Below are 26,099 nucleotides of genomic sequence, written 5' to 3'. Positions count from 1 at the left end.
GCAAACTTTGGTTAGAATCCGAGTTCTGCCACTTACTGGGTATGTGGCTACTTAGCCTCAGTAAACCAAACACTAGACTGGATGGAAGGGCCTGACAATCAGTTGGTGCCCCCTTTAACAAACCAGTTAACGTGATGTCTGTGCCTCTGTAATCAAATAGTGAATAGCAGGCTGGGTTTCAAGATTCAGCTTGCTGCTTCCTGGCATGATGGCTAGTTGGACAGTTCTCACCTGCATTTACTTTCAGAGTCAGCAGAAAGGCAAAGGGAATCACTCACTGCAAGGCAAAAATCAAGTGTTTTGTTCTGTGGCATATTGGAATTGTGTTTTAAGCTTTTTTTGTTGTTAAAAGCGCCATAATGCTTTTCTATGATTTCAGTGGGAATTTTAGGCTTACTTTGATTCATCCACATCACTTAACCTACCAATAATAAACCAAATCAATAAATATTGAGTGCTAAACTCCAGGATTAAATATCAAGACATTGGAAGGAAGCTCCAAGAGCAGGAGGCACCAGCCTATACAAGGCATTTGTTTAGGTGATATTGTTCTTAATCTGATGCATGCCTTGTGGATCAAGGGTTAGTGTTTTCTACCTTAAGAATTGTACCAAAAAATTGTCATTATAAATGGATGCCTGATTATAGAAACTTTGGAAGGAATTGAAAAGCATGAAGTAAAAAAAAATAAAACTATGTTATTCTGCCACCTAGAGGCAACCACTAATAATGTATGTTTCTTCCCTTTCTAGGTGGTTTTTTGTTTGTTCCCCACCCTGTGGCAGACATTTTCTCATTAATAGGAAAGTGATAGGTACAGGATACAACTTAAACATATAGGGAAGGGCACTCAGTCAAGTTTTAGTAGGTTAGGAAGAGAATTGTCTTAATTCTGGGTAGTATTTGTGCTATTTAAAACCCACATAAGTGTTCATTATGTTAAGGTGAAACAGCTTTCTTAGGGATTTTCTTTCCATTATATTCTCTTTTCCTACCTTCCTCTACTTTTCAGTGACCCCATATTCTCTGCTTGCATTCACAGCCAACTTTTCACAAGAGTTTTCTGCACATGCCATGTATATTGCCTCACTTCCCATTGATTCCTTAACTCACTCCAGTCTGTTTTCCTTTCCTACCACCCCACTGAAACCATTGTTTCTCAAGTTATCTCTATTTCCAATTTCAGTGGATATTTTTCTGGACATATCTCATTTTGACATTTGACACAACTGATCAGTCCTGCCATCTTTTGTCTTCTGTGATACTATGAATTAGTTTTGCTTCTACCTCACTGGCCTCTCCTTTGCTAAGTACTTCTCCTTCCCCTTTCCTTTAAATGTTAGATCAAATAAGAACCCAGTTCTGGGCCTCTTCTTTTCTGTAAGCTATCATTTCCAGACCTATGTCTTCAAGTATTGTTTATATGCCGACGATCACAGATTTTTTTTCCTCAGGGCATACTTCCTTTCCTGAACTCCATTCTATAGATATATGTGTACCTATCATTTGTAAGATGCTGTGCTAGATACTAAGAGCTTAACAGTGTAGAAAATCAAACCAGTTACATTAATTGATACTTGCTATGAGAGAAACAAGCAGAAAAATAACAAATTAGACCAGCTTTAGGTACTACATTGCTATGGGAAGCCACTTTTTAGTTCTTATTTTAAAGTCAGTTCCTCAAATGGAACTGGCTGTGGGAAGAAGGGGAGTGTGGGGCAGAAGCATTCAAGTGGGAATAGCACTTGTAAAGCTTTAGAGGCCAGAAGGAACATAAGAGTGTTCCAGAAACTAAACAGAAAGACTAATGTGGTTGTGAAGAGGAGATTGGAGAGAGTTTCGGGAGAAAAATCATGCCAGGACCCAGTGGGATATGGTTAGAGTTTGGATATGATTCTAGGGAAACTGTTGAAAGGTTTTAAGCGAGGAGGTAATATGAGCTGCTTTATGTTTTAAGAAGATTACTTGTGCTGCTCTCTAGAGAACGGATTGGATGTAAGTGTGGAAATGGGGAGATCAGCTATCCCTATTTCACAGTTGAGGAAACAGAAGTACACAGAAGCTGATTTGTCCATGTTCATACAGTAAGTGATATAGCAGTGATTCTAACCAGGGTTTCCTGATTCTGAGTCTTTACTCTGATCTCACGTTTCTCAAACATTAATATATGCATCACCTGAAGATCTTATTAAAATACAGATTGATTCCTCAAGTCTGAGATTATACTTTTTTTATACATTTTTATTTTTATTTTTCCTGGTCTGACTTTCATTAACAATGTAACAGAAAATACAGGGACAATAAAAATAGGTGAAATAGCCCGGCCAGTGTGACTCAGTGGTTGAGTGACAACCCATGAACCAGGAGGTCATTGGTTCATTTTCCAGTCAGGGCACATGCCCAGGTTGCGGGCTCAATCCCCAGTAGGGGGCATGCAGGAGGCAGCTGATCGATGATTCTATCTCTCTCCCTCTCCCTTCCTCTCTCTGAAATCAATAAAATGATAAAAGCTGTATTTATATATATGTGAAATATTACAATGATCTATAGACAAACAATGCAGATTCTTTAATAAATAAATTTTAAGGAAAAAATCAAAGAGATGCCTGTGGATTACAAGAATTTAACAGACACATCAAGTAGTTGCAATGGATGGAACTCATGAAGATTCTAATTTGAACAAAAACTATGCAAAATAATTTATAAGACAAATATAAACACTAGATATTTAATTACACTAAGGAATTATTTTTTATCTGATAATAGTAATGTGGCTATCTGGGTTTTATATTTCAGGAGAACAATTCTATAATTCATCATCTGTACAGTCAGACCTCGGTTCTTGAACATCTCCCATCTCGAACAATTCGATTCTCAACAGAATTGTTAACAAAACTTCGGTTCTCGACCAGACAACCCTTTCATTCTGATACCTGTATGATCAGTCACGTGTCTCTCAGGTGACAAAGGAGAGAATGCATGAGTATGAGTCAGTTTACTGCTAAACCTTGCATTGTTAACATCTCAGGAAATTGTGCTATGATTATTTTCATGTTTTTTTGTCTGCTTTTGTTGCTGCTGCTTATATACATACAGTAAGTCATCATGGTCCTCAGAATGTTGCAAAGTGAAAAGGAAAGTTGAGAATGATAAGAGTTTAGACATGTTCTGTATATAAGAAAAATTAGAATTGTGTGGGGGTCTGGAACAGATTAATTCCATTTACATTATTTTTAATGTGGAGGAGATGTTTTAGTTTTCAAACAAATCACTTCTTGAACTGTCTTGAATTAAGTGCCACTATTATATTGTATTGTATGTTCACCACCCCAAGTCAAGTCTCCTTCCATCACCATTTATTCCCCTTTACCTTCTCCTACATCCTTCACCCCCCTTTTCCTCTCTGGTAATCACCAAACTGTTTGTATATGAGGTTTGGGGAATTTTTTGCTTAATCTCCTCACCTTTTTCACTCAGCTCCCCTACTCCATGTTCCTTTCACAGCTGTCAGTCTGTTCTCTGTATCTAGGAGTCTGTTTCTATTTTTGTTGTTGTTAGTTTATTTGGTTCATTAGATTCAACATATAAGTGAAATCATATAGTATTTGTCTTTCTCTGACTGGTTTATTTCACTTAGCATAATATTCTTCAAGTCCATTCATGCTGTTGCAAATGGTTAGATTTCCTTCTGTTTTTACTGCCAAATAGTATTCCATTGTGTAAATGTATCACAGCTTTTTTATCCACTCATCAACTAATGAGCACTTGGGCTCTTTCCAGATCTTGGTTATTATAAATAATGCTGCAGTGAACATAGGGTACATACATTCTTTTGAATTAGTGTTTCCAGGTCCCTTTGGATATATTCCCAGAAGTGGTATCGCAGGGTCATAAGGCAGTTCCATTTTAATTTTTTAAGGTAATTCCATACTGCTTTCCAGAGTGGATGCACCAATCTGCATTTCCACCAACAGTGTATGAGGATTCTCTTTTCTCCACCGTCCTCGCCAGCACTTGTTGTTTGGTGATTTCTTGATGATGATAGCCATTCTGACAGTGTGAGGTGATATCGCATTGTGGTTTTAGTTTGCATCTCTCTGATGATTCGTGATACTCAGCATCTTTTCATGTCTATTGACCATCTGTATGTACTCTTTGGAGAAGTGTCTATTCATGTCCTTTGCCCATGTTTTAATTGACTTTTTGCTTTTTCAGTATTGCGTTGTATGTGTTCTTTACAAATGTTGGATATTAACCCCTTATCAGATGTATCATTGGCGAATATGTTCTCCCATTGACTGAATTGTCTTCATTTCATTGATGCTTTCTGTTGCTGTGCAAAATTCTTTTAGCTTGATATAATCCCATTTGTTTATTTTTTCTTTTGTTTCCCTTGCCTGAGGAGATATCAGAAAAATCGCTATGAGAAATGTCTAAGATTTTGCTGCTTATGTTTTCTTCTAGGATTTTTATGGTTTTGAGTCTGACATTTAAAACTTTAATCCATTTTTAGTTTATTCTTGTATATGGTGTAAAGAGGTGATCTAGTTTCCGTTTGTTACATATATCTACCCAATTCTCCCAAAACCCATTTATTGAATAAACTTATGTTTACCCCATTGTGTTCTTGCCTCCTTTGTCAAATATTAATTGACCATAAAAGTGTGAGTTTATTTTTGGGCTCTCTATTCCATTCCATTGATGTATATGTCTTTTTATGCCAGTACCATGATATTTTGATTTCTATGGCCTTGTAGTAGAGATTGATATCAGTGATTCTTCTACCTTGGTTCTTCTTTCTCAAGATTGCTGAGGCTATTTGGGGTCTTTTGTGGTTCCATATTAATTTTTGGAATATTTGTTCTAGTTCTGTGAAAAACGCCATTGATATCTTGATAGGAATTGAATCTATAGATTGCTTTGGGTAGGATGGACATTTTAATTTTTAATCTTCCTGTCCATGAACATGGTATATGCTTTCACTTAACTGTATCTTGTTCAGTTTCTTTATTCACTGTCTTATAATTTTCCTAGTACAGATCTTTTACATCCTTGGTTAAATTTATTCCTAGATATTTTATTTTTTTGGTACAATTGTAAATGGGATTGTTTTCTTAGTTTCCCTTTCAAATGGTTTGTTATTGATGTATATAAATGCAACTGATTTCGGAATATTTATTTTGTATCCTACTACTTTGCTGAATTAATTTACCATTTCTAGTAGTTTTGATGAAATTATGCATTTTTAATAACTCCCAGGTGGTGTCAGTACTGCTGATCCTTTGACCATGCTTTGAATAATAAGACTAGTCTACCATTAAACTCAACTGCTATTGAGCCAGATTTGCAGGTGTCTTCTGCCTTTAAGCTGGCACAGTATTGAAACTCATTGTAAATTTGATCAGTTGGGGGTGATTCCTACAGAGTGAGTTACCCTTTAAAGAGCAGCTTTCCTCAGTCTAATTCTACACATTTGATATAAAACCAATATTGAAACCTCAAAGGTAAAAAGTTTGGGGGAATAAGGAAGAGAAAAAAATAATTAAATGGAAGTCATGGTAATAGCAGTTCTCTATCTGTAAATGGGGACAAAAATTGGCTTGAGTGGTGAGGATTGCATGAAAGGCTATTATGAAATCCTTGTGCAGCATGTCTCAAAGTGTATTCTTTGGGGTACTTAAATTGGTGGAATGTCAGTAGATGTCACTTGAAAAAAATGGTCTTTGCCCTGACAAATTTCTTTTACCAAAGATTTCTTGGAGTCATTAGTAATGTCAGTCAGTCATATGACTGTTTTAAAGGATGAGAAATTTCTTTTGTAACATTTCCCAAATTACTGGAACCTTGTCTTCCTTAGTGGAGCAAGTTGCTCTAAAATGCTTTGGGAAACACCAGCCTAAGTATTGTCTGCCTTGTAATGGGCACTCAAAAATATTCTCCCTTCTCACTGTGAAACCAGCTTAAATATAGAGTAACTAGGAAAATATAAAAACCCTTGAATTTTCTTAACCAATGTCTAGTGAACAGTGGTAGTGTTCCTTTTTAATCTATAGATTTTTCTTGCAACAAAGTTAGAGAAATCAGCTTAACATTGCACTTGTTATGGGGATGTGTGTATTTGTTCATTTGTTTTGGCTTGGTTTTTGAATTGGGTGGTTATCTGAATCTGTTTATGAAAGGTTTGGAACCCAAACACCATGGAAACTGAAAAGGCCAAATGCACTTGTTCTTCCAGAACCTCAACAGTTAGCATGGAACCTATGCTTGACCAGTCAGATGCTCACACTTGGACTTTGCATCTAGAGTCACTGATGCTTAAAATAAATAACCTGAGACCATTTAGAAATACTTCTGGCACTAGCAGTACCTTCCGGACATCCAGGGTCTGACATTGCCCGCTAAGCTGTGTCTGTGGGAGGTTTTTTGCTGTAGTTCTAGGCTGTGTAGCTTCCTTCGTTCCTCCTCTTTTCTGAATGTGGATTGCTAAGTCTTCCTGTTGGTTCTGTAAACTATCAGTTGTCCTTCTAGTAAATCACTTTTTAAGCCAGAGTCTATTTTCAATCCATACCCTTTACAAGTACAGAATCCGAAGTCAAAGCAGTCTTAGACACTTATGTTAAGATTTATAGGTGATCTCATCTACATTTTTTGTAAGTCATCTAGTTTTACATTTAGGCTCATGATCCTTTTATTACTTTGCTTTTTTATTGTTATGTAATCATGTGCAATATATTTCAGGTATACAACATAATGATTCAATATAACTAGAAGTTTGTACTTTTTGACCACCTTCACCCATTTCAGCCACCCCCACTTTTGGCAACGACTAATCTGTTTTCTGTTTCTGTGAGTTCCAGGGTTTTTGTTATATATTTTTTGAGATTCCCTATAGAAGTGAGATCATGCAGTATTTATCTTTTCCTCTGACTTATTTTCCTTAGCATAAATGCCCATATGTGTTGTTGCAGATGGCAAGATTTCCTTATATTTTATGGTTGAATAGTATTCCATTGTGTGTGTGTGTGTGTGTGTGTGCGTGCACGCGCACGCACCACATTTTCTATGTGTTGGCTATTGCAAATACTGTTATAATAAATATGGGGGTACATATACCTTTTCAGGTTAGTGTTTTCATTTCTTTTGGATAAATACCCAGAAGTGGAATTGCTGGGGTCATATTTTTTAATTTTTTGAGGAACCTCCATACTGTTTTGTAGTACTGCAACAGTGTACATTCCCACCAACAGTAAGACAGGGTTTCCTTTTCTTCACAACCTCACCACATGATCCATTTTGAATTGATTTATATAAAATATGAGACTTTGGTTAAAGGGTTGGTATTTTTGCCTATAGATAGCTACTTGCTCTGGCACCATTTGTTAATGAAACTACCTTTGATTGAGTTGCTTTTCCTTTGGGCATATTTGATAATCTTTTGTCATTTGCAAATAGGGACAGTTTTATTTCTTCCTTTCTGATCTATATACCTGTTATTTTCTTATCTTACCCTATTGCAGTGGCTAGAACTTCCAACATGTGTGAATAACAGTGGTGAGAATCGATGGGCATTCTTACCTTGTTCCTAACGTTAGAGGGAAAGCGTTCAGTGATTTGTGTTGTATGGTGTATGAAGCAGATGCATCCGGTAGCTTCCCAACAAATGATTGCTCTAAGTAATGGGTATGAGAAAAACAAAGCCTGAGAATCTATATATATAAAAGCCTAAGCGACCGTCACAACCAAAACAACCAGACGGATGACTGAACAGGCTGTGTGGGGCAGCCAGGCTGGCAGGGTGGTTAGTGAGGGTCAACCAAAAGACTGAGCAGCAGGCTGCATGGAGTGACCAGGCCAGCAGGGTGGGAGGGGCAGTGAGGGGCGACCAGACTGGTGTTGGTGGTGGGGGGAGTTAGGGGCGACCAGGCTGGCAGAGGGGGGGCAGTTGGGGGTAATCAGGCAGGTGGGCAGGTGAGCAGTTAGGAGCCAGTGGTCCCAGATTGTGATAGGGATGTCAAGGGGTCCCCGATTGGAGAGGGTGCAGGCTGGGCTGAAGGGACACCCCCCCATGCACGAATTTCATGCGCTGGGCCTCTAGTAATTGTATAAAAAGCTCATTTATAATTGTTGCCAGAATCCTGTTGGTCTCATTGTAGATATTTGGAAGTTATGGGCAGCAGGCATTTTGTCCATTCTGTATTAGATGCTGAGGTAGTTTTTTTAAAAAGTAATCTGAGTTCACATGCCTTAAATGTGAACCATAGAGGAAAAACATCTTTTTTTCTTCTGGAATGGTATCTACGGAAACATTAAACATACTCTGGATTTTCTCCAACTCTTACTGAATGCCCATTGGTTGAATGAATGCCAGTTACACAGGCTAATACACGCTATTTCTACTGCACTGAGTATGCTGGACTAAATCTAGGCCAAAAGTTGCCTAGAATTTATACTTGGCTTTGTCATCTTTATATTATGACGGTCTTCTTGGGGGGCGGGGCAGGGGGAGACATTGACCTCCAGTGACAGCTATGTAGCAAATACATTATTGGCAGCAGTATCTTTGTTGTGTAAAGAGCTTGCAATTAACCTCTCCCTCTGTTCATGTGAACTAGTTGCTAATAGGAGAAACCTTTTTCTTCCTGAGCCTTGGCCAGAGCATTTTAAAGGACCTGTCTACCATCAAAGATCACCTATATTTATACTATGGTTCTACTGAAGACTGTTGCTCACTTTTGAGCTTTCCAAACTACAGCTATTTCTAGTGAATTTTGTACCTCATTTTCTATTAAAAAATGAAAGTATTGTGTTGCTTTTGTTCTTATGATACAACTAATATATTTTTATTGGTTAAAAACATACAGAAATACACAGATAAAACAAACATACATAATCCTTTTGATTAGCAATGAATTAACATTTTGATGCATTTTTACCTATTTTCTTTAGACAGACCTTTATACTGTTCATTCTATTTTGTGACTACTTTATTTCACCATGAAATCTTTGTGTGCTATAATATAATTGTGTGCAATATTTTTAACAGTTGCGTAGTATTTCATTTTAAACCAATTCTGTTTTGGACATTTGATCCTTTCCAATTTTTCACTATTATACATGGTAATTCAGTATGGATTCTTGTGGTTAAAGATTTATGTACGTCCTTCTGATTTTCTTTGGATAAATTTTCAGAAGTGGGATTGTTAAGTTTTCCAGAAAACTACAGTGATATGGTGATTTTTCAACCTGAGATGTTAAAAACATTTAACTGTTTTCTTTTTTTTAATTTATTTTTTTTTAACTTAAATTCTTTATTGTTTAAAGTATTACATGAGTCGTCTTTTCCCCCATTGACCTCTCCCTGGCCACCCTTACCCCCAAGCACAAACCCTCACCCCCCTATTGTCTGTGTCCATTGGTTATGCTCATATGCATGCATACAAGTCCTTTGGTTGTTGAAAGTATTACATGTCTCCTTTTCCCCCCATTGACCTCTCCCTGGCCACTCCTGCCATATTTTATTTTCAATTATGAATGAGTTTAAGAGGTTTGTTAAAAAAAGACATTTTAATTTTCGCTTAAATTGATTATAGACTTTTGCAACATATAGATGTGGGCCAGTTTTATCTGGAGAGATTCTTTACCCCTTCCTACCTCATAGCTGTGTCTCTGAATTGGCATGGCATTATAACTCCAGAATTTTTACTTTAAGCATTTTGCATGCTCTTCACTATATTGTCAATGTCTAAGCATGAATAGTTCAAGATTGCAGTTTTAATTCTTACTTACTTTTCAGGTTATAAAATAGAAAATCGAAAACATGAAAGTAGACAGGACTAAACTGAAAAAGACACCTACTGAGGCTGTAAGTATCCAAAAGTTTGCTCTATTTTTTCATTTCAGTAAACTTGCGTACAATCTGTTCACCAAATATGTTACTACTTGTATATACAAAGTGCAGTAAAAAAAGTAACTTGTCTTGAAGCAGTCAGATTTTTGAACTTTCTTTATTAAAAAAGTGAGAAAGCTTATGACCAGTGGAAAGTGAGCCCTGAGCAGTTTGTAGCTCTATATACCTGAAGTAGGCTTTCTGGCTGTTGTTTCTATGCATTGAAAGGCTCTATGGTATAAAGTGGTAATATCTTTCTGATTAGATTTCTTGTGAAGCCAATGTTTTAGCTCTCTGTATTACTTTTTCTTAATAATAGAGTTCACCTTAACCTTTGTATAGGTTGGCCATGTCAACTGATCCTATGTCAGTAGTAGAAATCCCAGCTTCAGTATTCTATCAGCTAGCCTAAACTGTGTTTGAGGTTAAAGTATGACACTCTTGTAGACCCCATGTGCTACAGGGAGCACAAGCTTTGGAATTAGATGTGGGTTTGAGTATTACCAGATTTTTGTGACTGAGAGTTTATTAACTTGCCATGGTTTCCACATCTATAAAACAGGACTGATAATTCCTCCCTCCTTGATTTGAGGCAGTTGCTTAGTAAAGTATCTGGTGCATAATCAATGAGTTCATTTTCTAAATACAGGCCTCTTGCTTTTTTTAAAGACTATCTACCTAGCGAGTATTACTTATAGATGTCACTGTTAACATTTTGCTATACTCCCAGTCTCTAAAAGATTATTGCATGGGTAGTTCTCCTGCCTTTTCACTTAGCATTATACTAATGAATGTGGGAGGTGTTATCTTCCCATACCCTCACCAGCATTATAGCTTATCTTTAAAATTTTTGTTACGAGGTGGCAAAGAAATATTTTACTCTGCTCATTTGCATGCTTTAATATATATTCCTCAATTTTATTATCCTTATGTTATACATATTAGATATATTCATTTTCATAATTATTCCCAATACTTTCATTTTGTTTTTGATATGTTTTGGCACGGAAAATTTTTGACAATTATGTACTCAAAATATTTTTTTGGAAACTGAAGAACAGATAAAAAGGTTGCCTTAAGAAACTATACAAATATTGGAAATGTAAAGTACTGTATCAAAAGGCACATGGCAGGTTCAGGAAAAATATTTGTAACCCAATGTACTTAGTATGTTTTGTAGCTAAATCAGTAGGAGGGATAAATATCCCAATGACAAAATATGCATAGGCCATTTCAGAAAAGAGCAGTCAGTAGAATTGCAGAATAATTAAACTTTGTAGAGAAATGCAAGTTAATTTTTTTTAACCTAATTGATTTTTAGGATTTGTTCTTTGAGTCACACCTATGTACAAATTCCTGGTTCAGAACATTTGATAGCTACTAGCAAATTACTTAGGATAAACTCCTCAAAGTGGAATTTTTAGATTATTGATTATGTGTGTTTTTATGGCTTAAAAATGCCTATTTTTTTCAAGTAGCATACCCAGTTTTCCCTTGCTGTGGTCAATACTAGGTGTTATTTTTAAGGACATTTATGCTTTCAATTTTTTTTTCCCATTTCAACGCTTTTAACTATTTCACCACTCCCCACCTGTGGCAGCCACCAGTCTGTTCTCTGTATCTATGAGCATGGTTTTCTTGTTTGCCTTTTATTTTTAAAATTCCATATATAAGTGATATCATACAGTATTTGACTTATTTCACTTAGCATAATGCTCTCAGGGTCCACCTATGTTGTCACAAATGGCAAGAATTCATTGTGGCTGAGTAGTATTCCACACACCACATCTTTTTTATCCTCTTACCCATTGATGGATACTTAGGTTGTTTCCATATCCTATCTATTTACACTAATAAAAGAGAAAGATGCAAATTGACCGTACCTTCACAAGGCCCACCAGCCAATCAGGAGTGAGTATGCAAATTAACCTCATCACCTCCATGGAGACTGACAGCCGGGAGGAGGCAGCTCCCAGCATGGTGGGGCCTGCTTGACCAACACCACAGCAACCCAGGAGCAGGCAAGCCTGGCCCACAGGCAGCTCCCAGCATGGCAGGCTATCGCTGCTGCGACCTGGGGAGCAGGCAAGCGCAGCCCTCAGGCGGCTCCAGCACGGCCTGCTTGGCTGTTGCCACAGCGACCTAGGAGCAGGCAAGCACGGCCAGTAGGCAGCTTCCAGCATGGCCTGCTTAGCTATGCCACGGTGACCCGGTAGCAGGCAAGCGTCGCCTGCAGGCAGCACCCACCATGGCCTGCTTGGCCATCACCTCGACAGTCGGGCAGCAGGGAAGCGCGGCCCTCAGGCAGCTCCCAGCACAACCTGCTTGGCTGTTGCCCTGGTGACCAGGGAGCAGGCAAGCCCCACTGGCAGGAAGCTCCCAGCACGGCCTGCTTGGCAGTCGCTGCAGTGTGGAGCAGGCAGGCCCCACAGAGAGCAGAGAACCACGGGGAGAGGGCCTAAGCCATCAGTAGGACATCCCCTGAGGGCTCCCGGATTGGAGAGGGTGCAAGTCAGGCTGAGGGACATACACACACACACACACACACACACACACACACCATGCACGAATTTCATGCACCGGGCCTCTAATATCTATATAAAAACCTAAGCAACTGGCTGGCTGGCCAACTGGCTGGTAGCTATGACGTGCAATGACCACCAGGGGGCAGACGCTCAATGCACAGGCATGGAAACATGGAACATACTGATGAGTCTCAGAGGGGAGGGGAGAGGGGGAGGGCGGGAAGAGATTAACCAAAGATCTTATATGCATACTAGAGGCCCGGTGCATGGATTTGTGCACCAGTGGGGTCCCTCGGCCTGGCCTGCAGGGATCAGGCTGAAACTGGTTTTCTGACATCCCCTGAGGGGTCCTGGATTGCGAGAGGGCCAGATTGTGGTTGGCCAGGCCTCTAGTTGTAAATAATGCTGCAGTGAGCATAGGGGTGGATAATATCCTTTCAAATTAGTGTTTTCATTTTCATTGGATAAAAATATCCAGAAGTGGAATTGCTGGATCCTATGGTAGTTCTCTTTTTAATTGTTTGAGAAACCTCCATACTATTTTCCATAGTAACTGCCCAAGAAAGACATGTATTGATCTCTTTGTGTATCAGCAACTGTGCAAAGGATTTTTCCCCATGATTTGATCTCTTTATAGGAGCAAATCAATATAAACCATGGTAATTGGTATGTAGCTATTAAACTGGCAAGTGATTTCTCTTACATTATCTATACTAATAAAGAGTTAATATGCTAATGGTTGGGACACCCTAACGGGTAATGACCAGACCATTAGCATATTAGCTGGGGCGTTGCTCCAGAGATGGGGTGGAAGCGGAGAGGGGCCCAGAGGAGGCGGGACCATCCCATGCTGGGGAGGGCAGGGGTGAGAGCTCATAGCGCCCCCCTCACCAGTCCTTCACCACCCACTGCTCACACTCTTGAGTACCTCACGGCACACCTGCCAGGGGAAGGAGCACAGCGCAGCAGGCAGGAGGCTTCCACGTTCTCCTTGGTGCCATGACAGGGCAGAAGCGGGGAGGCGCCCGGAGAAGGCGGGACCTGAGGCAACTTGAGGGACTGAGAGAGGGGCTTGAAGCGGCCAGAGAAGGCCAGAGGGTTTGGGAGCTGGGCCAGGCACGCTGGAGCTCTGCGTGGACAAGTTCGGGTGTCAAGGCAGGGCTGCAGGTGGGTGGGCGGCGCTGTGCGATTTTGCACGCTGGGCTCCTAGTCATGAATAAAGAAATACACACTCAAATTGCATTTATGTAGCAGGGACAATATCCTAAAGATAAATTTCTGTCCCTGGTGTATTCTGTAAACTGCAAGGTCCAAAGGGACCTTGCCACTCCTGATAAAACAATAACATGCTGGCATGTTAAGTTGATGCTATGATGTTACCTGGTTCTTGTGAGCAGAAACACAAGCAACTTAGATGCCTTGGACATATGTGTTTCAGAGGGTGCCCTTTGAAGTTTGAGAGCCTCAGGAAAGTTTCCAGGGGTCCAGAGGTTTGGGAAGTATTGAGATTTTCCTTCTAAAGTGAGAGACAGGTTGCAGCACCTGCACCACACACCATAAACTTTCTTTATGGCATAAACAAAGAGGAACAGTGTATGGGGTGCCTCTTCAGAATTTGCAGCAGACCCCTAGAGTTCGAGCCATGCCATCCTCTGCCAACAAATATCTTAGCATTCAGAAAAGCAGCTTCTGGCTTGCTACAGAACCTTGATAAAGAATGAATGCCTGATTATGTTATAGATAATAATGATTACAGGACCCAATTGTTCATCATGAACTGGGAGTCATCTAACTCACAGAATCATAAAATTGGATCTGCTTAGCTGCTTTCCATTAGAAATTGAAGTGATATATTTGATACTAGGCACAAGTGAATTGCATGAGCAGATGGTTCAGACTCCCATGTTTTTCTGTTTCTAATGCATCACCACCTCTTCCTCATCCTATATGACTTCAAGAAGAGGAAGAAAAAGTGCATGCCTGTTTTATGGAAGGATTTTATGCCAAGGACTTACATACATTTACCACAAAAATTTGAGGTAGCCTCTTTAATAATGTTCACTTTAGAGGGAGGAAAGTTTGGGGACTTAGCTTAAAGAAAACCATATACCTTTATGCCCTTATTGTTCCCTGTTCTGTTTTGGGTGCTGAAAATACTCCTAGTTCAAATCTCACAATAACACTGCTGGATAAATAGGTTGTGTTCATTTTGCAAAAGAGCATACTGAAATTCAGAGAAGTAGCTTACCAACTGCCTAATTCCAAAGCCCATGCTCTTTGTAATATTATTCTGTCTCACAATATTTAAACTCCTATTATGTGAGATAAGTGCTTTATGTATGTGGCAAAAATTTGAGCTTCACATTTTTGAGATAGTTATTAGATCGTTTTCCTGGTAAGAAAGCTGTGGCTTATAGGTTGTATTTGCTCATGATCAAGGTAAAAACTGAACCCAGATTTATTTGGTTCCAAATCTAGGCCTATCCTAGGATACTGTACTGCTTTAGCAAGTAAAAGAGCAAGTATAGTCACTTCCAGCTACCATCCATTAATAGAAGGCTTCTCTGTCCCAGTCCCTATCCCCTGCTTCACTTTCAGAAACGTTACTATAAACTTTCAGTCCACACCTTGTTACCTGACAAACAGGCTCTTCATCAATAAAAGAGAACAGAAATGTATGGAAATGGGACCCTCAGTAAGAATAGAGTCCTGGTTTTACAAAGTTCAGAAGCTCTTTGCTCTCCTACAATTGGAGGGTTTTAAGTTGCAGAAAAATACAGCTAATGCTCATCTTAACCTTTTACTGTGAATTTACTAGGGCTTTTCAGTGTTCCTCTGATTCAACATTCCTTTTCAGGGATTCTGGTTGTCTTTCACTCCATGGTACAGATGCCTTCATTTTGTTTTTATTGATGTTTAGCTTCTTTGTATTTATTCTGTTGTCGGTATCCATCCAAGCAGTTTGTCTATATCTGCAAGTTTATCTGGGTTTTAAAAATGCACACAGATGCATTGTTTCATTATAAGATTTCCATTTTAATCCCAAGGGATCATCTGGCAAATGTCTGCTTAAGTAGTTATTCTATCAAAAGTTAAATTTCTAAGTGTGTTACTTAAAGATTTGTCTTTCCATTTTTCTTCTTTGTGTCTCCCTCATAATCCAAAACACCCTTTGTGAATACTTGTTTTTCTCAGCCTGCAGATTGCAGAGCCTTAATAGACAAACTCAAGGTTTGTAATGATGAGCAACTCCTCTTGGAACTGCAGCAGATCAAAACATGGAACATTGGAAAGGTATGTGAACCTATGCTTCCAAAAGACAGGGCTCCCTGGACTAGTACATCATTTTGTATGCTCTGATATGGAAAGAGAAACCATAATGAGGTATCTTCATTTAGCAATCACTTAATAAGCATCTAGTGCAGGGGTGGGCAAACTTTTTGACTCGAGGGCCACAATGGGTTCTTAAACTGGACCAGAGGGCCGGAACAAAAGCATGGATGGAGTGTTTGTGTGAACTAATATAAATTCAAAGTAAACATCATTACATAAAAGGGTACGGTCTTTTTTTTTTTTTTTAGTTTTATTCATTTCAAACGGGCCGGATCCGGCCCGCGGGCCGTAGTTTGCCCACGGCTGATCTAGTGTATGTCTAGCATAGCTGTAGATTAGTAACTTTTAACCTGTGAATGGTTGCCAAGGAAATTTTGAAAGAAATATGAGAGGAAAATTTTGCTAGCTGAGGAAGAGGAACATTTAAGATTTTTACTTTTAGTTTAAAAGAATCTTCTTTGATAACTAAAAATGAACACGTCAGGCAAAATGGGTTCTGGAAGGGAAGAGTCACTGTTTTTGTAGACCTCAGAATGTAGCCAGAACTCTCCCTCAGAAGACTTAGCGCAAAGGGTTTTGTGGCATATAATGGTGTCTGTGGGTGAGCAAGCAATAACAATTCATGTCCATGTGGTTCAAAGCACAATCTTTCTCTGGGTTTCTGTATTGATGAGGGATTGAAGAGAAGCAAAGATGGGAAGTGAATTTGTCTAGGTGTCACACTCAGCAATTCATTGTAACGAAGTACCCACACAAACACCTTACTTATTCTTTTCTTCCTTTCTCTTTCTCCAGTGTGAGTTATATCACTGGGTGGACCTGTTGGACCGCTTTGATGGAATTCTGGCAGATGCTGGGCAGACGGTGGAGAATATGTCATGGATGCTCGTATGTGATAGGCCGGAAAAAGAACAACTGAAAATGCTTCTCTTGGCTGTGTTGAACTTCACAGCCTTGCTCATTGAGTACAGCTTTTCCCGGCATCTGTACAGTTCCATAGAGGTAGGAGAGGCTCAGACCCCTGTGCTCTGTTCTTAACCCGAATTGTTCATGTCTGGAAATAAGGAAATTACTATTTCTCTCTGAGGGATTACTTGTTTCCTTTTCATTATGGAACTCGGGGATTTTCCATGTCAAAAACAATGGTAGGATGTTTCTTGAATATAGATACCCTTCACAGGATTGATGGGAAAATTCTTCAAGAAATTAATGAAAATGTAATACATGTATTGAAGTATTCTTCGGAATTTTCAGGAATTGATCTTTGTCTCACATATTAGAGCAGCCTCAAATTACTTTTAAACTATTAGAAATATTTTTATTTCCTTGACACTTTACTGTACTTACTGCTTTTCTTAGTTTCTGTGCTGCTTTTCAGTCTTCTCTCCTTTTTCCACAAAATGTGTATTAATATCATGCTAAGTATTCTTATAAAGTGAAGTGGGCACAGGAATCGGTGAGCTTTTGAATGGGTCAAAAATCATGATGAGAAGTAACTCTTTTCCTTTAGCCTAACTTTAGACTTTTCTATCACTGTTGGTTAAGTACCCTGTTGTGGTGTGTTAATTTTCCTAAGTCTTCCATAAAGAAACAGAATCAGAACAAACAAGCAGAAAGAAAATAGCTTAGGAAAAGTGGAACAACTGGACTAAGGACCTAGCACCCAAAGTTTTAAGTGGGGAATGTATAAACTGTCTGTTGGAGATGAAATGGTTTAGCTGCTAAAGAAAGTCCATGGCCTTGGGGATAATCAGCAACTGAAAATACCTGGGTTCATTTCCAATTGAATTGCATACTGATTTTAATGTTGACCAAATGCTTCAATATATTGGTATTAAAGAACCAAAATAGAGACTCTTTTGTAACTGTTATATACACTGTTCCATGACAATCATGTGCCCCCAGGTGTTGCTATCTTCAGCTCCTATATGAAGGACCCTGTGTTTTAATTCCGGTTTTATTTGTCATAAAGGATCAGGAGCATAACATTATCTTTCATTTGTAATACTTTTGGTTTAGTTGGAAATGGTGTTCTTGAGTTCCACTATGTATTAAAATACCATTTTGTTTCTTTTGTAATCTGTTTTTTCCTGTGATGTCACCTGTGCAGTTTTGAACTGCTGTTCAATTTTTTAACTATTATTGGATTTTCTGAGTTGCCACCAGATTGTAAGTTTCTTGGGGACAAGGTTACATGTTGTAAGGCCCAAATACTTACACGTTTTTTTGGTGTTCTTAAACTTCTTGATAGTTTTGTAAATGTTGACAAATCTGTATTGGCATTTAAGTTTTCAATGTGTAGTGTGCTTGATAGCATGAACCTGCCCTCTTTTGTCCCTTATAGCATTTGACAACTTTACTGGCTTCCTCTGATATGCAAGTGGTGCTGGCAGTCCTTAACCTTCTGTATGTATTTAGCAAAAGATCAAATTACATCACCCGCCTTGGATCTGACAAGAGAACCCCACTGCTAACCCGGCTGCAACATTTGGCAGAGGTGAGTCATGGGTGAAGAGTTGGAAGGGCACAAAAATTGGATCATGTAGTACCTTTTCACAGGTGTTTCTTGTAGTTTCAAAATGGATAGGAGTCCCTAAGTTAACTTTACTGACCTAATTGAGTAGAACTATTGGTGCCTACTTAGCTAGGTTCCAAAAACCCTAAGAAGTATTCCCAACTAATGGATTAAGGAATTTGATGAATCTCTGTTCACAAAACAGAATCTCTTTGTTCAAAAATGACAACTTGTCTTCTGGAAAGAAAGTTCAGAATCAGATTCTACATGGGGAGGAGGTATGGTGCAAAAAAGATCTGAATTTGTGTCCTGGCCCTGCTCATTAGCTCTGATATTATTTTCATCTGGCAATTTAGTGTATCTACCATAAAGTAGTTTCAGAGTAAAAAAGTTTAAGGTACTTAATGCTATTCTCAGTTAATTAGTTGGTTTGTGATAGTAGTAATTGTAATTATAGGCAAAATCTCTACTAAAAGGTCAACTCAACCAAACTATTGTCCAGTGTTCCTAGAGGTAAATTGATAATACAAACTTAGATTTGAGGTATACATTGCTAGAGAACTTCCTTAGAAGAAAATTAATAAGGTTGATTTTTAGAAGTTTTTTCAAATAATAACTCAAGTTTCAGGCTGTTTTATATGCATGGTTACTTAAAAAAAAATTTATGGTTACAAATGTAACATTATGAAAATTCTAGGACGTATAGGAAAATATAAAGAAAATGGCAGCCCTACCTGGTTTGGCTCAGTGGATAGAGTATCAGCCTGCGGATTGAAGGGTCCCAGGTTCGATTCCAGTCAAGGGCACATGCCCGGGTTGTGGGCTCGATCCCCTGTGAGGGTTTTGCCGGAGGCAGCCAATCAATGATTCTCTCTCATCACTGATGTTGCTATCTCTCTCTCCCTCCCCTTCCTCTCTGAAATCAATAAAAATATTTTTAAAAAAGAAAAGAAAATTGCAACCACCTGTAATTCATCCAGATGAAGCCTCCCTTAAGATTTGAGCATATTTTCCTCTTGCATTTATCAATATGTACTTACTAGAATCCTGTTGCATGAAGAGATTCGTGCAATAGACCTTCCTTTCCCCTGGCTGCTGGCACCAGTTTGCCTCCGGCCCAGGCCTTCGCTCTGGCCGAGTTCCGGCTGGAGCCAGCCCTGGAAACGTCAGGCCTCGCTGCTCCGCTGGCCCTGGAGCCATGAGGCCTTGCTCCACCGCTTGGAGCCTATGTATGCAAATTAACCACCATCTTTGTTGGTGGTTAATTTGCATATCATACTGATTAGCCAATGGGAGATGTAGCGAAGGTACAGTCAATTACCATGTTTGTCTATTAGATTAGATAAGTATGCAACTGTTTTCTTAACATATTGTATTTATCTATTGCTTTTAAAATGGAAGACAGTTCAATATTGGATCCCCAGGTAACAGTTAAAAGGAACAAGAAGCCATATCTACCAGAATTCATAGTGGAAAAACTAAATAAAGCATTTCCATTGATTCAGAGGTCACACAAAAATGTCAGCTATTAACTTTTGCAACTTAAATTTGTAGCAGAGGTCCTAACCAATACAATAAGAGGAAAGAAAGAAATGAAGGTTACATATAAAAATGAAAATTCATTATTATTTGTAGGTGATGGGATTGATACTCGGATTTCTGGGGGGACAATATAAAATTATTAGGACTAATGAAAGTACAGTGAGGTAACCAAGTAAACAATTAATATATAGAAACAAATAGCTCCTCCATACATCAGTAATAACCAAGTAGAAAGTGATTAGAAAAAAGACCCTATTCACTGTATTGACAAGCCCAGTGGCTTTAAAATATCCATATTGGATAAAACTAAATTTAAGAAAAAATAATGTGGAAGGTTATATATATTGTGATCTCGTGAAGAAGGAATTCTTAAAAATCCCAAAGCATAGCCTTGGCTATTTTAGTTCAGTAGTTAGAATGTCAGCCTGCGGACTGAAAAGTCTCGGGTTCAATTCCCATTCAAGAGCATGTTCCTCTGTTGCAGGCTCGATCCCCAGCGCCGGTCAAGGTGCATGTGGAAGCAACCAATCAATGTGTCTCTCTCACATCGATGTTTCTCTCTCTTAAAAAATAATGTGGAAAAAATCCTCATGTGAGGATTTTTTAAAAATCCCAAAGTATAAACCATATGGTAAAAATTTGAATTTTATAATATAAAATTAAGACTTCCTTTTCAATGAATGATGTCATAACTCAGTGCTACTTTTTTTAAAAAATATTTTTATTGATTTCAGAGAGGAAGGGAGAGGGAGACAGAAACATCAATTATGTGAGAGAATTATTGATCTGCTGTCTCCTGCACAACCCCTACTGTGGATTGAGCCCACAACCTGAGCATGTGCCCTGACCAGGAATAGAACTGGTGACCTCTTGGTTCCTGGGCGGACACTCAACCACTGAGCCATACCAGCTGGGCTTCAGTGCTACTCTTAAAATGCTTACACTAGAATGTAAATCAGCACACTGCTTCCTTCATGAAGAAAAATATCAATTGATCAATTATGTGGTTGAATAACATTCTGGTGCAAACTCATTTTGTCATGGAACAGGAATATTCAAATAAATGGTGAAATAGCAAGTGGTCTGTGGACAACATTACACTGTACTGCCGAAGATAATTAACAGACTGGTGATAGAGAGATTTTTAGCAATGTTTTAAGAGTTTCAAGGGTCTGTTAATGTAGAATATCCAAAAGTGCCTCCAAATCAACAAGGATAAATAGACAACGGATATAGACAGACAATTCATAGACCAGGGAACTCAGCACGAATAGATGGTCAAACTCATTAGTAATTAGAGAAATACAAATAAAACCACACACTTTATAAAGCTATATCAGATGAAGTAGGGAGAGGGAGAGAGAAACATCAATGTGAGAGACACATTGAATATGCCCTGACCAAGGCCGGGGAGCGAACTCGCAACCCATGTACATGCCCTTGACCAGAAATCAAACCTATGACCCTTAAGTCCCCAAGCTGATGTTCTAACCACTTGGCTGCACTGGTCAAAGCTCTGCAGCAATTTTAATGCATGCTCCCAGATGAACTATGCCACGCCCCAGCTGTGTGCATTTATTTACTCATGGTGACTGGTGAATGCATGCATTTACTAGACCTAGTCAGTATAAATTTAAAATTATAGTAACACTTAAACTATTCTGTGAAAAACTAAGTTGCTTCATGTAGCTGTAAGTAGTGTTCTTTTAATGGCTACATAATATTCCACCATTTGGATGTTCCATAATTCAATTATTTCCCAACTAATGCATATTCATTTTTCCCGTTATGAGCAATGATGTTACATTAAGCAGTCTTGAATGTATGCCTTTATTTACTGATACTTTTGATTCTATGATATAGTCCAAGAAATCTTCATGTTACTTTAATTGGCACTTAGCTGATAAGTAGTGAATTAAGCATCTTTTTTCATATTTGGCCACTAAGATTTACTCTTGTGAATTGTCAGTTCATTTCTTTTACCCATTTTCCTATTGGTTTAGTGTGGTTTTTTAAGATTTAAAACATTTTATTATGCCTTAATTATGTAATAAATTTGTTTTCCTTTTTCCCATTATTTATTCCATTTTTTAGTGTTTCTTTGTCATCTAAGTTTTTCCCCCTCAATCTTTGTTTGTTTATTGCATTTCTGTACATTGTGGTTTCATAAACAGTTCAGAAAAAGTGCTTTAATGGCTTTTAGAAAGTGTTGTGTAGCATATTTTGTTCTTTATGGAAAGTGACTTTGTATGTGGTATCTTTTCTTATGGTAGTTTTTTAGTGACTCAATCCAGAGATATGGGCTGATAGTGAATATGAATAGTGATTAGTGAACTGCAAATATAAGGGAAATTCTCCAGGAAGACTTGTTGAATAAGTTGAGAGCCAGTTGGTTGGTTTTGCTAAGGTCTATGGTACACGGGTTCTCAAACTTGAGCATGTACCAGAATCAATTTAGTATAGCATACATTGGTCTCCCTCCTCTGATCATACCCCTTTACCCCACCCGTTTCTGATTTCCTAGGCTTAGGGCAGGGCCTGATAATTCACATTGCTAACTAGTTTCCAGGTGATACTAAGGCTACTGGTTCAGGGGCCACGCTTCGAGAACCACTGGTCTAGTCTATCCTATTGGGTAAGTTAAAGATTTTTAACTAATTTTTATAGTTCCATCTCAAAGAACATCAGGTCTTTAGCAAATCCCATCTAGTGAGATAGTGTCAAATAGGCCTTTCTGCCATGGTTGATGTAATCGTTATTTATTGTGTGTCTACTTAATTGCCAAGAACAGATGGTAACTCTACTGGGTGTAGGTGAGGACAATGAGACTCAGAAGTTATATTGTTTTCGGTGAAAGGCATTAGGATTTTTGCACCTGATAAAATGTAACATCTGCTGTTCCTGTCTAAGACAGTTGGAGTTGTTTGAGTATGATTTTTATTCTAAATCTGGGTGTCACCCTGAAGGGACTGTGGCCAGCCTGCAAACAGCTGTCAGCTCCTCACCCAGGCTGGCCAGGCACCCCAGTGGGGACCCCCCACTGTGATCCGGGACACCCTTCAGGGCAAACCAGCCGGCCCCCACCCATGCACCAGGCCTCTGTCCTATATAATAAAAGGGTAATATGCAAATTGACCCTAACAGCAGAATGACTGGTCACTACGACACACACTGACCACCAGGGGGCAGACACTCAATGCAGGAGCTGCCTCCTGGTGGTCAGTGCGCTGCCACAGGGGGAGCTCTGCTCAGCCACAAGCCAGGCTGATGGCTGCCAGCACAGCAGTGGTGGCGGGAGCCTCTCCCGCCTCCTCAGCAGTGCTAAGGATGTCTGACTGCAGCGTAGCCCTGCTCCCCACTGGCAAGTGGACATCTATGAGGGCTCCCAGGCTGCCGGAGGGATGTCTGACTGCCAGCTTAGGCCCGATCCCCCCAGGAAGTGGGCTGAAGTCAGCAGGTAGACATCCCCCGAGGGGTCCCAGACTGCAAGAAGGCACAGGCCGGGCTGAGGAACGCCCCCCTGAGTGCACAAATTTTTGTGCACCGCCCTCTAGTAGCCTATATAATAAAAGAGAAATATGTAAATTGACCGTCATTCTGCTCCACTCACCAGGCAATCAGGAGTGAGTATGCAAATTAACCCAACAAAGATGCTGGGTTAATTTGCGTACGCAGGCACCGAGCAGCCTGGGTCCTCGGAACATTCTCGTCACCCACCTCACTCCTAGCCTGTAGGCCAGCGCGTAGTTCCTGAGCGGCTGGGGACCCAGAACGCCACTGGTCACTCCGGGCCTATGAGCGCAGGCGTCAAGCAGATGTTCCCACCCTGTGGCCACTTGTGCGTGCACCGGTGCCAAGTGGCAGCCCGGGTCCACGCCTCCCAGCCCGGTGCCCACAACGCGGGACTGATTGCCAGCATAGGGAGTGTGCCCCCCAACTCCAACCCCCACTCCCCACACCCCGGTGGCAGGGACATGCCCCTAGCCCAGTGGACACAATGCAGGGAGTCCTCTGCGCATGAGCTGCAGAGGAAACACTTTTTCTTTTTTTAAAAAATATATTTTATAGATTTTTTTTTTAATTTTTAATTAAATCTTTATTGTTCAGATTATTACATTTGTTCCTCTTTCCCCCCCCCACCATAACTCCCCTCCTCTCAGTTCCCGACCCACCCTCTGCCCTCACTCCCCACCCACTGTCCTCATCCATAGGTGCACGATTTTTGTCCAGTCTCTTCCCGAATCTACCACACCCCTTTCCCCCCCCCCCAAGAATAGTCAGTCAATTCCCTTTCTATGTTCCTGATTCTATTATAATCACCAGTTCATTCTGTTCATCAGATTATTTATTCACTTGATTCTTAGATTCACTTGTTGATAGATGCATATTTGTTGTTCATAATTTGTATCTTTACCTTTTTCTTCCTCTTCCTCTTCTTAAAGGATACCTTTCAGCATTTCATATAATCCTGGTTTGGTGGTGATGAACTCCTTTAGCTTTTCCTTATCTGTGAAGCTCTTTATCTGACCTTCAATTCTGAATGATAGCTTTGCTGGATAAAGTAATCGTGGTTGTAGGATCTTGGTATTCATCACTTTGAATATTTCTTGCCATTCCCTTCTGGCCTGCAAAGTTTCTGTTGAGAAATCAGCTGACAGTCGTATGGGTACTCCCTTGTAGGTAACTGAGTTACTTTCTCTTGCTGTTTTTAAGATTCTCTCTTTATCTTTTGCTCTTGGCATTTTAATTATGATGTGTCTTGGTGTGGTCCTCTTTGGATTCCTTTTGTTTGGGGTTCTCCACGCTTCTTGGACCTGTAAGTCCATTTCTTTCACCAGGTGGGGGAAGTTTTCTGTCATTATTTCTTCAAATAGGTTTTCAATATCTTGCTCTCTCTCATCTTCTGGCACCCCTATAATTCTGATGTTGGTACGCTTGAAGCTGTCCCAGGGGCTCCTTACACTATCCTCGCATTTTTGGATTCTTTTTTCATTTTGCTTTTCCGGTTGGATGTTTTTTGCTTCCTCGCATTTCAAATCATTGACTTGATTCTTGCGCTCCTCTGGTCTGCTGTCGGGCGTCTGTATAATATTCGTTATTTCAGTCCGTGTGTGCTTAATTTCTAGTTGGTTCCCCAATATAAGATCGAGGGTCTTATTAGTTTTCGTGTAGATCTCATTAAGTTTATCGGCAGCTTCTAAACAGTTCTTGAGAGACCTTAAAAGTGTGGTTCTGAACTCTATTTCTTCCATTGACAATTTTGTCCTGTTTCTTTGTCTCCGCATTTTGTTATGCTTCCTTGGTGCACCCCCTAGTGGTCTTTGTTCGCAGTCTTATAGATAAATCTTGATAGTTGTAGCTAATTCCAGGGAGGGTTTGACCTCCAGGCCAAGTGGCTATGAGAATCAGCTGTGTCAGCGGTGAGAGAACTTCTCTTCTCTAGGGAGGTGCTAATCTAGCCTTTGCCTGAGGCTATCCGGCAAATGCCTCTGTGCAGGGCTTGGGCGGGGCGGGTCGCACAGGATCAACAGGGTGGGCTGGAGAGAGCAGTTATGGCGGCTCTCAGTCCTGTCCCCAGGGGCTCTGCCTCTCTGAGTCCCAGCACCCTGCTGCAAAGCTCGGAGAGAAAGCTGCACTCGCTCTGACGGAAGCCAGACAGTCCCGCTTCTCCCGTTTGAGTCTGGGTCCCTAAAGACTCGCCCGGATCTGGAGCTCAGAGTCTGCGACTCCCTCCCGATTGAAAACGCCAACCGCGCCCTCCGCCACCAGCCCGCTCCGCGCACTCCGCACCTCAGAATTTGACTTCAGCACTGCGCCTCCTCTGAGTGTCCGTATGCGTTTCTCTTTCCTCCTAGTTGTAGGACTTCCACTCAGCCAGCGTTCCTGGGGTTCTGGGTGATGTCCGTTCCGTGTTTTAGTTTCACTTTTGAAGTAGTTGTTCAAAGCAGCAAACTCCGGCGTTAACCTATGCCGCCATCTTGGTTCTCCCTTTTATAGATTTTTTTACAGAGAAGAGGGGAGTGGGATAGATAGTCAGAAACATTGATGAGGGAGAAACATCGATTAGCTGCCTCCTGCACACTCCCCACTGGGGATGTGCCCCCAACCAAGGTAAATGCCCTTAACAGGAATCAAACTTGGGACCTTTCAGTCTGCAGGCCAACGCTCTATCCACTGGGCCAAACCAGTTTGAATGTAAACACCTTTTCTGACCGCTCATTGGCTAAGCTCCCTGTACACCGCCACTTGCAGTGTTCTTGGTAACTTGGATTATAAGAATCCAAGAAGGTGATCTAGG

At 40.1% G+C, this 26,099-nt stretch overlaps 1 protein-coding gene across 2 annotated transcripts in view; it reads left to right on the top strand.

Annotated features, from left to right (window-relative positions):
- The window catches only part of HUWE1 (HECT, UBA and WWE domain containing E3 ubiquitin protein ligase 1), a 150,475-nt gene that overhangs the window by 20,391 nt on the left and 103,985 nt on the right, over nt 1-26,099 (top strand). For both annotated transcript variants that reach the window (XM_059679143.1, XM_059679142.1), the window contains exons 3-6: nt 9,794-9,862; nt 15,607-15,705; nt 16,540-16,746; nt 18,089-18,241. In XM_059679143.1, the coding sequence (XP_059535126.1) occupies nt 9,818-9,862; nt 15,607-15,705; nt 16,540-16,746; nt 18,089-18,241 (504 nt within the window). In that variant the 5' untranslated portion in view covers nt 9,794-9,817. The remainder of the gene's footprint in view (nt 1-9,793; nt 9,863-15,606; nt 15,706-16,539; nt 16,747-18,088; nt 18,242-26,099) is intronic.

This window comes from Myotis daubentonii, chromosome X, assembly GCF_963259705.1.
Source record: "Myotis daubentonii chromosome X, mMyoDau2.1, whole genome shotgun sequence".
Classification (NCBI taxonomy): domain Eukaryota; kingdom Metazoa; phylum Chordata; class Mammalia; order Chiroptera; family Vespertilionidae; genus Myotis; species Myotis daubentonii.
The sequence above is the reverse complement of the archived record's forward strand: the minus strand, read 5'-3'. Positions and strand labels throughout refer to the sequence as shown.